This window comes from Dipodomys ordii, unplaced genomic scaffold, assembly GCF_000151885.1.
Source record: "Dipodomys ordii isolate 6190 unplaced genomic scaffold, Dord_2.0 Scaffold8, whole genome shotgun sequence".
Taxonomy (NCBI): Eukaryota; Metazoa; Chordata; class Mammalia; order Rodentia; family Heteromyidae; genus Dipodomys; species Dipodomys ordii.
Window position 1 is genome coordinate 134,280 of NW_012267224.1, and position 16,376 is coordinate 150,655.

General features: G+C 46.4%; 1 protein-coding gene across 1 annotated transcript in view; it reads right to left on the bottom strand.

Annotated features, from left to right (window-relative positions):
• The window catches only part of Clnk (cytokine-dependent hematopoietic cell linker), a 121,396-nt gene that overhangs the window by 49,207 nt on the left and 55,813 nt on the right, over positions 1-16,376 (bottom strand). Inside the window, exons 4-5 of the mRNA XM_013008884.1 lie at positions 5,044-5,072; positions 4,616-4,668 (exon numbers count right to left, since the gene is read on the bottom strand). Of these exons, the coding sequence (XP_012864338.1) occupies positions 4,616-4,668; positions 5,044-5,072 (82 nt within the window). The remainder of the gene's footprint in view (positions 1-4,615; positions 4,669-5,043; positions 5,073-16,376) is intronic.

The following is a 16,376-nucleotide window of genomic DNA, read 5'->3' on the forward strand; positions in this document are numbered from 1 at the left end:
CTCATTCCCCTCTCCTCCCCCTCTTCCTCCTTCCCCTCTCCTCCCCCTCCTCCCCTCTCCTCTCCATCTTCCCCCTCCTCTCTCCCTCCTCCCCTTCCTTCCCTGCCCCCTCTCCCTTCCTCCCTCCTCTTCATTCTCTTCTCCCCTCCCCCCTCTTCCCCTCTCCTCTCCACCCTCCTTCCCTTTCCTCCCCCCTCCTCCTTTTTCTCTGTCACTTTAAAAAACAAATGCAAAACGGTTTGTGTCGGTAGGAAGAATAGGAGCCCAAACACACGTGGTCATTTTAAGGCTGTTCCATATCTTGCTGCAGACGCATTATTTCTGTGGGCTTGAGTCTTTTCACCCTGAACTCCCAAACCATAGCAGAGTAGAGAATGAAGGGGGGTCGTGCCTGGGCGCCCCCTTTCCTGCGGGGGTCACTGATGTGGGAGGGGCTTGGTGGAAATGCAGCTCTCGGGGATGTGTCTAGGACCTGCGCGTGGAGGCAGCGGCTGTAGGGACCGCCTTGTGCCCCAGCCCTGGGACCAGACGCTCTGCCTCCCACCTTCCTGACCCATCCAGCTCCGTCCACTCCATCTCAGATCCCTGGCAGATAAACCACGTCCGTCCACCCGGCAGAGTGGACACAAGAGGAGTGGGGGATGGTCTTGGAGGTCTTCCAGGAAACAGAGCCCGTGTTCCTTCATTCTGCGTTTGCCTTCTACTAGGAAAGATATTGAAACTAGTTGTCATGGTTAAGCTCTCCTGAGGTTTTGAGTCGTTAATGCTTTGTTCTCCTGGGGAGGGCCAGCTTTGGACTTTTCTATTTAGCAATGCAGAACTGCTACTCAAGGGTAGAAGGAAGACAACATCTATATTTCATGGGAGGTTCTAGGTCCATATCCTGGCGCGTGACTTTCTGGCAATGTGGCCGCATGCAAGGCTCAGGACTTGCGAGACTTGGGTGCCGAACGTTGCCCTGTCAAGTGGTGGGGTTTCCCTGTCTGCTCCCCACATAGCTATGACTGGCCCAGGCGCATGTGGTCTGGGTGGGATGGCCACTCGCAGTTTCCAGACTCTGTTTGCCCTGAAGTTTCAGTGCCCAGGAGTGAGATGTTTTGTTTGAAGTTCAACCTCAGGACCAAAGCTTCCCCCTCCCGCCTCGGCCCCAAGAATTCAGCAGGGCTTTCAGCTCTGCGGGAGGAATTATTCTCCCCTCGGTGCTCATCGGAAGCAAGTTGTGCATCTCTCTTTCCCAGTTCTGCTTCACGGACACCCATGAGCTCATCCCTTGCAGGGGTCTTCAAACAGTCCTCCAGCCATTACTCTAGGCATCCAGAGGCCACAGCGTCTACGGACTCCTCATTTGAAAGTGAAAGATCAAGGTGAAAGGTGCTGGGCACACAAGCCTACCTGTACTGCCTGGATTTAAGTTCTCAGGTATAAACTCCTTCCTGACTTCGCTGGCTCAGGGTATCTAACTTAAAGTCAGTGTAGTGAATCAGTGCCCAACCTCCCCACGGCTAAGTTAGACAAGGTTATTAAATGCCTGGTACATTCTAGACGCCCAGTATATATTGGTTTCTTTCACATGTGTGTCTATGTATGAAGAGAGGGAATGAGAGAGAATGTGTGTGTGTGTGTGTGTGAGAGAGAGAGAGAGAGAGAGAGGGAGAGAGGGAGGGAGGGAGAGGGAGGGAGAGGGAGAGGGAGAGAGATGGAGGAGTGAGAGTCAAAATGAAACAGACTGACTCAGTCATTTAGTTTTCTGGGTGTTCCAAGTTATTTGATCAACTATCACTTTGAGATTATGAGCTGATCATTTCAAGCCCTAAATAAGCACAAAAGGAATGTGAATTATTAGCTGGAAGAGCAACCTCAATGTTCTCAGAAGCTGTTCCTTGGAAATCTACCTCCTTCTCTACTTCTTGATTTCCTCATCTGCAAAGTATGGGATTATGAACATCAGGCCAGCAGAGTCCTAGAGATATTACAGTTTCACTTTTCATTTCAAAGACATCTGTGCCCAACACTTGATATATCTGTCATTTCCTGGACCTGCCACAGATTGCTTGAATGCACAGATGAATGAGTGAGCATATGGTGATGGATGAGACTGGTCCCTCCCATTTTCCTGGTGCTTTTCAGAAACTCAGGTGGGAGAAACTGACCCTGTGGTCTAGATCATGGCTGGTAGCTTTGTAGTGGGGACAGTTTTGAGAGTCTCCCTCCCTCCCTCCCTCCCTCCCTCCCTCCCTCCCTGCCTGCCTCCTTCTTTCCCTCCTTCCTCCTTCCTTCCTTCCTTCCTTCCTTCCTTCCTTCCTTCCTTCCTTCTTTCCTCTTTCTCTCTCTCTTTCTTTCTCTTTCTTTGCCTATGCTGGTCCCAGGGCTTGAACTCAGGGCCTGGGTGCGGTTCCTGAGTGTTTGTACTCAAGGCTAGTGTTCTACCACTTAAGGTGTTCCACTTTCAGCTTTTTTGGTGGTTAATTGGAGTTAGGAGTCTCACAGAATTTCTAGCTTTGAACCATGATTCTCAGATCTTAGTCTCCTGAGTAGCTAGGATTAAAAGCATGAGCCGCTGACTCTTGGCTCTTCTTCCTTAACCTCAGCCAGTGATTCTTGAAAGAACATCCTAAAACTTCCCTGAACTGGAATTACCTTGTAGATGTCTCCCATGGCTTCACCCTAGTGTAAACCCTGGGTGGCTTTAGAACATCTATATCTATATCTATGTAACTATATCTATATCTAGAGAGAGTCTATTGTCCATTGAACTTTGAAGACAGCTGTTAGTCAGAAGACTTGAAGCACTGCTTGGTGCTTACAAGAATTTGGTGAGCACCTTGCCAGTTGTGCTGTCGGGTTCTCTATTTGATTCTGTCCACCAAACTTTCTAGAACCTGGCTGACTCCAGCTTTGTCTCAATTAGTACAGGCCTTGCAATATCTTAAAAAGGTCAGCAGGGGGCACCAGATACACACAATTCTGTGCCTCTAGTCCTAAAAAAAAAAAATCCTTATTAATTTTTCTTTTAAAAGTGGGGAAAATCAACCTTTAAGACTTCTTTCCATAGAAAATTGGAAAGAAAAGTCAAATGTTTCTGGACGAAATGAAATTTTGCGTCTACTTAATCGAATCAGCCAATATCTATCTTTATGCGAGATTTATTGCATACGATGCTTAAGGCAGAAGAACCCAGTTTCTAAATAAGGTGATGTTCTCCAATTTCATTTTTTTGTACAGTGGAAAGAGAAAAAAATTCATGAGTTTATTTATGGAAAAATACAGCATTGTTCTCTGTATATAAGCTTCTGAGAAGGCAGGACATTGACTGATTGTCTACATTGTAGTGTGTATCTGTTTTTCCCAGGCCTGGAGGATTTTTTTTTTAAAAGAAGTTATTTAATTTTTTTTCTTACAGTATAAAAATGTATATTACTGTGCAAAAGTTATAAGGCATAGATGTGGAAAGTAGAAAAGAGAGAATAGAAATCCCTACCATGTCATCAGATCATGACATTGTTGTACGCTGATTCGCTCCCACATCGCACCGCATGTGCTGTGTGTGTATTTATTTGCTCATAGTGCATTTTCTCACATCGATGTGCTCACCATATTTTCAATCAGATCTCTGGGAAGTGAAGGCCCTTCTTGAAAGTTAGTCCTCAGACACATTCTTAGTTAAGATCTGTTATATTTGCATAGACCTTACGTGTGCTTGGACTGAGCATTGTGCGTGGGTAGGTGCATGGATGTGGAATAGACTTGGGAAGCTATATCTCAGTTGTCTTTTGGTGGGGGTGTATTCGTATTTCATTTCCTTTTCGGGGGGGGGTCATTCATGGATCTTGAACTCTGGGCCTGGGCACTGTCCCTCAGCTCTTCAGCTCAAGGTGAGTGCTCTACCACTTGAGCCACAGCGCCACTTCTGGTTTTCTGGTGGTTCACTGGAGATCAGAATCTCATAGGCTTTCCTTCCCCCAGCTGGCTTTGAATTGAGATTCTCAGATCTCAGCCTCCTGAGTAGCTAGGATTATAGTAGCTAGGATTATAGACTTGAGCCGCTTGTGCCCAGCTTCTTTTCCTTCTTTTTAAATGTGTGTTTCTATATTGTTACTCATGAAATGGAAAAACCAACCTCTCAGTTTTCCTCTAATTCACCAAGGAGGAAATAAAATTTGATTGATGAGAAACTGGCACAGGTAGGTCCTACTGGCTGCTCTATTTTACATAGTTTTTAAGTCACCAGGCAATGTGTCACATAAACATATTTATTCCTAGGCACTATAAATACACTGGAGGGAACAGCCATGTGGAGCTAGTGCTCCGTAGAATAGACCACTAGATTTTTTTTTTTAATTCTGGTCCTGGGATTTGAACTCAGGGCCTGAGATTTTTTTTTTTTTTTTTTTGCTTAAGGCCAATACTCTACCATTTGAGTTCAACTTCCAGCTTTTTATCTGGTCAATTGGAGAGCAGAATCTTAGGGATTTTCTTGCCTAGGTTGGCTTCAAATCATGATCCTTAGATTTCAGCTTCTTGTGAGCTGAGATTACAGGTGTGAGCCACTGGTGCCTAGCTGCTAGAGTGATCAAAAGCAGCACAGATATCAAGAGACAGCATCTCCTTTCCTTACCCTTGACTCCCCCAGGCAAATGTTAGCCGTGTTTGTAGTGTGCCCAGTGTGTTCTGGGAGTTACGAGGCTAGGTGGTCAGGAGCATGTACTCCTTGGCCACTGGGCATGCGTGTTCTGACGTGTTCTCTTGGGATGCTCCCTCTGAAAGCCTGTCACCAGGCTGTCACAAGCCTGGCTGAGTCACCAGGTCCAGTCTTGGAAGTCTCAGGGTGTCCGTCCTGGAGGAGCCCCTAGCTGGTTGAATCTTCAGAAAGGAGGCCCAGCCTTTGCTGAATCTGCAGGGACAGCCTCTGCCCTGTTCCCCGCCCAAGGGCCTGAACTGCAGCTCTGTGAGCACGCCAGAGGAACCCCCCCTCCCACCACAGACAACCACAGCAGAGCAGTTCAACAGACCCATGAGGGTCCCGACAGAGGGCGCCCCACTCACCTTTGGCAGCGCTGAGACGAGGCCATGACCTAGGGCAGAAGAGAGAACCAATGAACGTCAGCCGTGGAACCTGCCTACTTCCCCCCCCAAGTGAGCAAGTTCTTCCTAGACGCCATTGCACGACCCCCAGTGAAACTTCTGTGTGCCTAATACTGTAGACTCCAAGTAACATACTGTTAGGATATAAGAGAGAGAAAAAGGTCTGTAGAGGACAAAAATAAAATAAACCAACAAGACCACCTTCTAAAAAGAATTCTCATACACCCACACGTGCGTATGTGTGTATATGAAGACGTAGGTGCGTGCACACACCTGTGTCCACATAGCTCAAGAGAACGGACAAGATCCTGAAGTTACAAATACATTCTGTACCCGTCAATGTTATTCCAAAATCCGGTGCTCACTGGCTGTGTGATGTTTGGGAGTGAGATTTAGATTTTGGTGAGTTCTAACTATTGTAAAAAAAAAAATACATGGGGAGGGACCCGTGGTCTCCATTTCTAAGCTCAGGGCTGGTTGCAGGGGTAGATGGTAGCCCAGTGTAGAGAGGGGCTGGATGGCGCAGGCCTGCGAGGCCCTTGCTAGCTGTTCCCCATGGCTTTCTACATGGCTTGTGCCAATTCATAGTCACTTTTTTTTGTTGGTCCTGTGGCTTGAACTCTGGGCCTGGGCACTGTCCCTCGGCTCTTCAGCTCAAGGCTAGCACTCTACCACTTGAGCCACAGTGCCACTTCCGGCTTTTTCTGCTTATGGGGTGCTGAGGAATTGAACCCAGGGCCTCATGCATGTGAGGCAAGCATTCTCCAAAGAGCCACCTTCCCAGCCCTCAGATTCACTTTTGTTCTTTTTTTTTTTTTTTGGTTGGTCGTGTGGCTTGAACTCTGGGCTTAGGTGCTGTCCCTGTGCTCTTCAGCTCAAGGCAAGCGCTCTACCCCTTGAGCCACAGCACCACTTTGGGTTTTCTAGTGCTTTATTGGAGATAAGAGTCTCATGGACTTTCCTGCCCGGGCTGGCTTTGAACCACGATCCTCAGATCTCAGCCTCCTGAGTAAGCTAGGATTACAGGCGTGAGCCACCGGTGCCCAGCTTCACTTTTGTTCTTACATATAGAGTAGGAGTGATCACATTCTCTGCACCAGGAAATCCCAACTGCAACCCAGCTTTACCTCCATGGAACTTGAAACCCTTGTTCTCCTTGTTCACTTTCTAGAAGACTAGGTGAATCTAAATTATTTGTTCTTTTTTTTATCCTCCCCAAATGTTTTGGGACCATTTTTTCCCCCATTACTTCTTTGGGACATTACCTGCATGAGCATCTGTTTTCCAACAAGGTCTGTGTGAACTCACAACCATCACCCTCAGACAGTGTGCTTTTGGGATTGGCTTTTCCTTAGATTTCAGGTGCCCGTTCTGTGAGCTAAGTTGTTTGTGCCTTTAACAACCCCTGGCCCTAGCATACCTTTCCTCTGAGGCTCTCTAAGTGCGTCACAAGAACAATTAACTGAGCATCGCAACCCAGGCCGGGTGTAAATATTTATGAGTCCTGTGTGGTGGCTGGGGCCTTGGGTGCTGGATAGTTGAGTTAGTAACCAGGCGACCCCAGTGCGCAAGTCCAGCCTGCCCTGTTGATTTCCCTTCACCGGTCTCATCTGTGAAGTGAGCTTGAGGGAGAACTGTCATGCTCCTAACTATACAGAAGAGGAAACCCAGCAATTCCCCAAGCAGCAAAGCCACAGAGGGAGAACAGGGAGAAGGAGGGATTTGCCACCCCTGTCCCCTCCCCCTCCCTGGTCTGGCCTCCTGCTGCTCTGTGCCTCTGGGAGGAGGTGGGCCCCCCGGGGAGGAGCTGCTGTGCCTGGGAGCCTGCCTGTGGTTGGCGGTTGGCACCCGCTCAAGTTGCCTGAGACGCAGCAGAAATTAACAGTAAATCAACATGATTTATCTGGGGCCTAAGTTTTCTCTCTTGACACTCTTTAAGCATATGGTCTCTTCCCTGACATCCTGGCCTTTGATTAAGGCCTCAAAAGGCTCTGCAGATATTCTAGAGCCGACATGCAAGGTGGAAATAATACCTTTGTGTGACTGTGTGCGGCGAGCTTGCTGTAAGCGTAGCAAGACCCCTGTGCTGGAAGACAGATGCCAACACAGGCAGCTTGTGAGGGAGAGCTCAGGGACGGTGAATGCAAGACCAGCGCGTCTTCAGAGATTCTAGAAACAGTTTGGACTCCTTCACAGACTCCCTCTGACCTTGGCTTCAGCTGGACATTAGAATCAAAAGCCCACTGGCTAGCCTGTGGTTTATAGAAGGGGGGGGATGGACTAGGGGCCTTCGCATGGCTGTGCTGTTCTTTGACTTCTCATACCCTTGGGGACAGAGCTGAGCTCCTGTGATAGTTTAAAAAAGAGTGGAAACATCTTTTTTTTTTGGTCGGTTGTGGGGCTTGAACTCTGGGTCTGGGCATTGTCCCTCAGCTCTTCAGCTCAAGGATAGCACCCTACCACTTGAGCTACAGCCCCACTTCTGGCTTTTTTCAGCCCAAGTGGAAGCATCTTTTAAAAAGCTGCGGAGCATCTGCCTGGCATCGTCCCTGCCCCACCCCTAAGCGGGAAACATTTATTTTTGCTTTCATTGTTGTTGTTGGAGTTTGACTCATGGACATTTATTTTTACAATATGTGTTTTTCAAATCAAGTTCACTGTATTAAAAAATGTTTAATTTCTGGCCTGGGAAGGTGGCTCAGTGGTAGAGCGCTTGCCTTGCATTCATGAGGCCCTGGGTTCGATTCCTCAGCACCCCATAATGCATGCGGGGCAGCCGTCCATCCCCGGGAGCAGTGTGGCGGGCTGGCGCGCACACGCGGGGCAGCCGCCCATCCCCGGGAGCAGCGTGGCAGGCTGGCGCACGCATGCGGAGGCAGCTTCCCAGCCCAGGCGATGGGTGAGATGGCGGCTGGCAGACCTGGGGAGGCTGCACAAAGCAGGGCCTGGCCGCCGGGTCCTGGGTCCACAGCCAGGGGAAGGGGCCGGATGGCGTCTTCCTCCTGCAGCCAAGGCCCCGCCACACCCAGGGTCTGGGGCGGAGGTCTCCCCGCCCTGCACGTCCAGTGGGTGTGACACCAGCCCCCGGGTGTGCCCAGGGCAGCCGAGTGTGAGCCGCTCCAGGCTGGCCCTCCGCCGGCCCCAGCCCAGCCCTGGGCCCAATCATAGAAATCCCCTGGAGTTTTAATCATGAATTGTTTTAAAATTTTTATACTTGTCAATAATTCAATACATGCAATGATTAGTTTTTTTTCAGAAAACTCTCTTACAGAAAACTCTTCCCACCCTCCTCTCTCTCCTCTCTCTCCTCTCTCTCCTCTCTCTTCTCTCTCAACTCTCTCTTCTATCTCACAGTCTCTGCCTCTGTCTCTATCTGTCTGTCTCTGTCTCTGTCTCAGCTGGCAGGCAGTTGTGGCTGTGTTGGTTCAGGCCTAGTGTCCTTCTATCCTATTGAGCCATGGGAACACAGCTTGGATAGTGTGTTATCCCGGTCCCATAGAGACGGACTTGATCTGTCTCCAGGGTCAAACTGCTGGCCAGGAGACAAATGCCTTGTGTCCCCCTGGAGTGCAGAATGCAGGGTCCCCCTGGGCCTCGCTAGGCACTCACTGGGAGCCCACAACTCAACAGGAAGCCACTGGGAAGTGACTTGGTGGATTTCACACCCCCAGCCTTCTCCCACTCCCTGATTTGCAAGACTGCCCACAGCCGGGCTCAGCTCCAGGTCTTCTCTTCAGCCCTGCCTCTGTCAGGAGAAGTCGGCTGCAGACTACCATCCCCTAGGTTTCGCCAGGCAGTTGATATCCCTAGGCATTCCGGGACTCATTTTACATTCAGAGACAGGTGACAAAGGATCTAACATTTCGAAATCCACTCCCTTCTTCTTGTGACTTGAATGTCTGAACTGCAGGGGGAATGGGATGTGTTACAAAGTGACTTCGCCGGTGCCTCGGGACAGGCCTTGGTGGGCAGAGTCGTCATTTGGAGGCTTTTTAGAGAATATGAGGGCCAAATGGGGCACTGAGGACATTACCCACCCTTTCACTCTGCGGATGGACTGACCTCCGATTTTGAGTTGATGGAGCAATGGTCACACCCAGACTGACAGCTTCAACTATCCTAACCTCCTACCACCTAGGCACTATGGCCCAGGCCTAGACATTCATCATCAGCCCAGAGGGGCAGCAATCCGAAGGGTTCAATGAGTGAGCAGACAGGTGTCCCCTAGGGTACCTGAAACATAGCCCATAGGCACAAGTGTGCTGCTGAAGAAGCAGGAGAGATGGGTGGGTGGGTGAATGAATGCTACTGTACCTGTCCAGGAAAGCTAGATGAAGGGAATTCCATGAAAGGCCACATCTGGATCTATAGGCAGACCTTTCCTGTCTCACTGAGGCCAACCAAATGTCCAGCACATAGTAGGATCATTCTCCAACTCATCTGCACAAACACTCAGCTCCCCCTTGGGAGGGCTTCTATGGGTGTCCTACAGATTGGAGACTGGGGAGTACCTTTCCCAAGCCTGTGTTCTCTTGAAGCAGGTGATACTCGCCTCAGGATGAATAAGCCCGCGCTCAGATTTAGGAAGGGGATGAGATGGGCCTACTGTTTATTAAAGATATCCCTGATTAGTTTCAAGAATTATCTTCTTTATTTCAATGGACACATAAAAACACTCATATATGGATGTTTTGGTACATGTATGCATTGTATACTGTTGAAGGCAAGAATTTCATTTTATTTTTATGAAAACTATTTAGGGTAGGCAAATGCCTGCAGAAGCTTGGGAAGAAAACATAATGTTTGGTGCCCACAGCTGTGTAGGGCCCTGAAACCTTTCTTAGGTGGTATCCAGCGCCCTTCCCTGAGCTGACCCTCCCAGGCCCTGTCTGTTTTCTGCCTCCTCTGAGCTCCTTGCAGCTTCTTGCTCTAACAAAATATATGTAGCAAATTCAGAAGACCACATGTGACCATTAATATATTATTTACCTAATAGCATAAACTTTCCTCTTTCTTCTGCAAATAGATCCTAAGTTCCTTGAAGACAGAGTTTTTGTGAGCTACACTCCTTTCTGGAAGAGTTACCAACTTCCTTGGAAAATACTAGAAAATGGAAACAGCATTTTACTGAAAAATTTTATGTTGAGCTTTTCTGGCAGCAAGGTGGACCAGAACCTTAGCTCTGCTAGCTGGCAGCCTCCTGCCCAGGGCCTGTGTCCTCCATCCCCAAAAGCACCTCTGCAAGTGGTGACCCCTGACAGTTGGTTGTCTCCACCCCTGCCCCAGACAGCACCGGCAGGAAGGGGTGTTCCTAGGCTCAACCCAGTGGGGGGTGTCACTCCAGGGAAGAACAAGTCTGCTTTTCAGCCATCTCTCCCCTCCACCCACCCTCTGTCTCAGAAGATATTCCCTCTGCCCATTTGCTGACATGCTGTGGGAGGAGAGCTGGAGTCCAGCCCCAAGGCCTCTCATTCCAACTCCAGAGGTTGCACTGTAGAGACTATGGCTGCTAGCTGAGTTCTCAAGCCTCAAGAGCACCAGATCAGGAAGGGAGCACCATCAGATCAGAGCTGATGGTAACCCAGTGCCTGACTCTAATACTTGCATTTCTTTCTTGTTTTTGATAATTAATTGTCATAGTTTTATTTTTCAGTTGTGAAAGTACTGTACAGAGGGGTTACAATTACATGAGCAAGGTAATAAGTACATTTCTTATCCTTTGTTTTCCCCCTACCATCCCTGCCCTCCAGTCTCCATACTACACTCCCCCCACTCTCCCCTCCTCCTGCGCCAAAGTTGTAAAGTTCATTTTTCAACACAGGATTTTGTACATTTCATTGTTGCAATAGGGCCACCTGTATCTCTATTTAGACAATTTTGTTTTTTCCCTTCCCCTCCCCAAATTATACCAACATCAAATACAGTGAAAACGAGGGTTATACTGTGGGGGAGGGACATACAAAGCAACAAAACAATCACTTTATAAATATGTTAGAAATAATCCAAGAAAGAAAAAAACCACTTGTGTCCTTATCTTGAGGTTCATTTCGCCTAATATCATCTTATCTGCCCTTTCCTGCTTGTCTCAGACATATACTAGTAATACTTGCATTTCTGAGGTAGCGTGGAGTCTGAGATTCCGCATGTCTAGTTCCCAGGGGAGGCAGATGCTGTTGGTCCCAGGACCAACCAGCCTCTGAGGGCCATTCCAGATGTGTATGTGCCACCCAGAGCAGAATGTGTGTGTGTGTGTGTGTGTGTGTGTGTGTGTGTGCGTGCTCACCCTTGATGGGGGAGGAGGACTTCAGACAGGAGCCTGCTGGTTCCTATGTCTGCAGATATTCTTCCCTGTCTGTACATCCTGGGTTTCAGCCCCACCCCACCCCCATAGATGCAAAATCCAGGGAGGTTCAAGTGTCTTAAAAATGATCTCATATTTAAATGTTTCCTATGCACATCATCCTGCGAGCTTACATCATCTCTAGAGCACCTGGAATGTCACAATACAATGTCAATACGACTAGACCTGTTAGTCTACAATGTTGTTTGAAAAGAATGGTAAGAAAAGGTCTGCACATCCAACATGTCTTTATGATGAAAGCTCTGGAGAAAATAGGAACCCATGGAAAATTCCTCACTGTAATAAAGGCTGTGTATGACAATCCTACAGCCAGCATTATACTTAATGGCAAAAAGCTAAAGCCATTCCCTCTAATATCAGGAACGAGACAAGGATGTCACTCTCTCCACTTCTCTTCAATTTAGTATTAGAATGCCTAGCTACAGCAATAAGACAAGATGCAAACATAAAGGGGATCCAAATAGGGAAAGATGAAGTAAAACTCCCTCTTTGCAGATGACATGATCTTGTATTTAAAGAATCCCACAGACTCCACTCTGAAGTTACTTGAGTTGATGTGAAACTTTGGCAAAGTAGCAGGGTATAAAATTAACCCTCAGAAATCAATGGCGTTTCTATATGCCAATAACAAGAGCATAGCTGAAATCAGGAAAGCAACTCCTTTTGTAATAGCCCCACAAAAAATAAAGTAGTTATGAGTTGAGTTAACTAAAGAAGTGAAGGACCTCTATAATGAAAACTTTAAAAACCTGAAAAAGGAAATTAAAGCAGAACTAAAGAAGTGGATAAACCTCCCATGCTCCTGGGTTGGGAGGATTAACATTATGAAAATGGCAATACTTCCCAAGGCTATCTACAAATTCAATGCGATACCTATCAATATCTCAACCTCATTCTTCAATGAAATAGAAGAAGCAATCCAAAAATTCATATGGAACAATGAAAGACCCCAATTGCAAAACAAGCCTTAGAAGAAAGAACAGTGCTGGAGGAATACCACCACCAAACTTCAAACTGTACCTCAAAGCCATAGTAATCAAAAACAGCTTGGTACTGGCACAAGAACAGACCTGAAGATCAATGGCATAGAACTGAAGACCCAGAAATGAGCCCACAGACTTGTAGCCACCTAATCTTCCATAAGGGAGCTAAAAAAATAGAAAGGAAGAAAGCCTCTTCAGTAAATGGTGCTGGCAAAAATTGGTTAAACACCTGTAGGAAACTAAAGCTAGATCCTTATCTATCACCCTCACCAGAATCACCCTGAAAACATTACAGGAAGGAATAGGAGAAACTCTAGGTCTCCTTGGCACAGGCTGAAATTTTCTTAAGATCCAGAAACACAACAAATCAAAGACATGTTGGACAAATGGGATTGCATGAAACTGCAGAGCTTCTGCATGGCAAAGAAAAGAGCAAGCAAGATCAATAGAATGCCCATGGATTGGGCCAGACAAGTCTCATATCTAAAATATACTTAGAACTCAAAAAATTAAATCCCCCAACAACAACTGCCTGATTAATAAGTGGGCTAAAGACTTAAAGAGAGACTTTTCTGAAGAGGAAATAAGAATGACCAATAGATACATGAAATGCTCAACTTCTCTAGCCATAAAAGAAATGCAAATGAAAACAACATTGAGATTCCACCTCATCCCAGTTAGAATGGCTATAATTAAGAAATCTAATAACAACAGGAGGGGATGTGACCAAAAGGGAACCCTACTGCATTGTTGGTAGGAGTGTAAACTTGTTCAACCACTCTGGAAAGCAGTATGGAGGTTCCTCAAAAGATTACACATAGAGCTCCCCTATGAACCAGCAATCCCACTTTGGGGCATTTACCCAAATGATCACAAACAAGACCATACTAAAGCTACCAGCACAGCTATGTTTATTGCAACATTATTCACAATAGCTAAATTCTAGAACCAACCCAGATGCCCCTCAGTAGATGAATGGATCAAGAAAATGTGGTATATATACACAATGAAATTCTGCGCCTCCATCAGAAAGAATGACACTGCCCCAATGGAAATGGAAAGACTTGGAAAAAATTATATTAAGTGAAGTAAGCCAGGCCCAAAGAAACATAGGTCCCATGGTTTCCCTTATTTGCAATTACTAGTATACATCTAGTATAATCTTACTAGAGAAGCAGAAAAGGTCAAAAGCTATGTACATATGACCAGATAAGATGATGCTAGGCAAAATGAACCCCAAGATAGGGACACAAAAGGTTTTATCTTCTCACTGTTGTTTTTAAAGTACTATGTGATTTTTTTTAATTTTGTATGTTCTTCCCTTGTGCTATAGCCCCTGTTGTCACTGAATCTGATTCTGGTGTCCTGTATCTTGTACATACATATTTCTAATTTGGGAGAGAAAGGGAAATAACAAAGTGCTGAAACAAGGATACAGGTTGACCCCTTGTAACAATGAGATGTATGAGACACTATGTTGAAAATGAACTTTACAATATGTAGGGGGGGGGTGAGGGAGGCGTTGGGGAGGTAGGAAGGGAAGGGATAGTAGGGGAAAAACAAAGGAAGGGTTAACAATGCTCGATAGGAAATGTACTCATTACCTTACTCATGTAACTGTAACCCCTCGGTATAGTATCTTTACAATAATATATAAACGTATACATATATATGTATTTATACACACACATATATATAAAGAAAACACTTGCACATGCTTATCAAAGGAAATTCATTTGCAATGCTTTTGATCTGTGGTTGGCTAAATGGCTCATGTGGAAACTAAACACATGGAGGGGCCAACTGATGTAGAAGATGGTTTTGATCATTAGAATACAGAAGTGATACAGAATTTGGAGTGTGAATTCAAATCCAGCCTTTCATGACCTCCCTCCCTCCTTTTCCTTCTCCCTCTCCTGCATATCTCTGACCTGCTTCCTCAATTTCAACAGGTTTGATTGTATCTTCATGTATGAATATGCATATACTGGCCACATTCATCTTTCTTCACCTTCCCCATTTACCCTCCAAACTCCCTGTCATTCATTTTATCTTTCAGAGTGAGTCAATTGCACATACTGTGCTTTTCTTGGAAGCCTCTGGGCAGTATCCTATACCCGGGCCCCAGTGCTCCGCTCAGCCCCGGCCTCTGAACTTGGGAGGTGGATGACCCTTTTGTACCTGTTGAGTGAATTGATGGTTTCCATTCTACAAAGATCATCTTAGTGTAACTAGATATGTAGCTTCAAGAGGGTTTTTTAACTCTTCTCTGGGCTGGGTTTTTCTTTCCTGTGAAGGGCAGAGTAATGGAAGCGTGATGGGTTGGATCCAATGAGAGCCATGTGTTCAGCCCTTAGGACGCTGTCTAGTGCATAGTACACACTGGTGGATGCTTCTTTCTTGAGGACCAACTCTGTTGCAGGCCTATTACAGAATGTATGTATGTATGTATGTATATTTATTTGTTGGTCGTGGGGCTTGAACTCTGGGCCTGGGTGCTGTCCCTGTGCTCTTCAGCTCAAGGTGAGTGCTCTACCTCTTGAGCCATGGTGCCCCTTCTGTTTTTCTAGTGGTTTATTGGAGATCAGAGTCATGGACTTTTCTACCCAGGCTGGCTTTGAACCATGATCCTCAGATCTCAGCCTCCTGAGTAGCAAGGATTACAGGCGTGAGCCACCGGTGCCCAGCTAGAAGCCATTTATTTAAGCCTCAAATACAGACACTGTTATATGCTCAGGGGATTTGGCATTGAATGAGAGTCTACTTTTCTACATATCACTTCTAAAGTTTACAAATGGATATAGCTATTGGTTGTCAGGCAGCTAAAAAAGGGCAGGTTTGCTGAGATTCCAGTTGGACCCAGGAGGCTCATGGGATGCCAGGATCTTGCCACAGCCCCAATCCATCCCCAAATGCTGTGTGTCATTTTTATGGGCAATGATATGTTGGCATAATAGTTATAGAAGTAAGACAGTAGATGCAAATATGTTGTTTTCAGACATTTTAATCTGATTTATGTATCTCAAGTACTAATTTATATTCATATAATACTTCCATTATAAAATATGCAGTGGTACAGAGATTTGTATGTATATGTGAATTTGTTTTAAACGTTAGATTTATAAATGGTTTGGAATAGGCTGTAGAAACATCGTCTGTTGCTCTTTTTAATATATCTTGAGCATGCTATGACACATCCTGAAATAATTTGCGTTGGAAAAAAACCACTGCTCTCCTCTCACTGTCTCTTCCCCCCTCAAAAGTAACAGTAAATATTACTTTGATGTATGTAATTACTTCAACCCTCTCCATTCGACAGGCGGCTTTCTAACCCTTCCATTTCCCATCTCTTGCTTTTGTCAAGAACTCAGAAAAACGGACTTAAACATGCATTATTCAAATGTATTTAGGGTAAACATTAGAGAACAGCTACAGTTTTTCCTTTCTTAAAGTGATTTTGAAGAATAACATGCATATTCTGTCCCACAGGCAATCCTGCTTCCCCCCCAACCCTCAGTGAAGTATTCATCTAATATGTCTTATGATCTCAGGGCTCCTGACAGTGTCACGGACACAGAAGAACCTGATGGATGCTTGGCAGGTTGACTTGAGCAGAATGAACTTGGAATGGTGGGGCTGGTGGTATTCATGGAGGAGCTGTGGAGAGGGAGTCGGGCTGGGCACAGTGGCCCCATGAGTGTTGGGAGGTTGGCTAGGATTGTCTGTGCGACTCTCAGGTGGGTTTACGGCCAGATCCCTGAGCCATCAGCCAGCACTCACTGGCAGATGCGTGGCTGCCTCCCCAGTGTCTCTCTCGTGGGGCTGTTCAGAAACCTGAGCAAGGGATAAAAGCAGCCCTGTCCTGTAAAGCTATGGAACCCTGGAGTTTTCAGCCCAGGTGTCTACCCCCCACCTGCCTGCAAATCCCCTATTCCTCCGTCAGAGCCCCT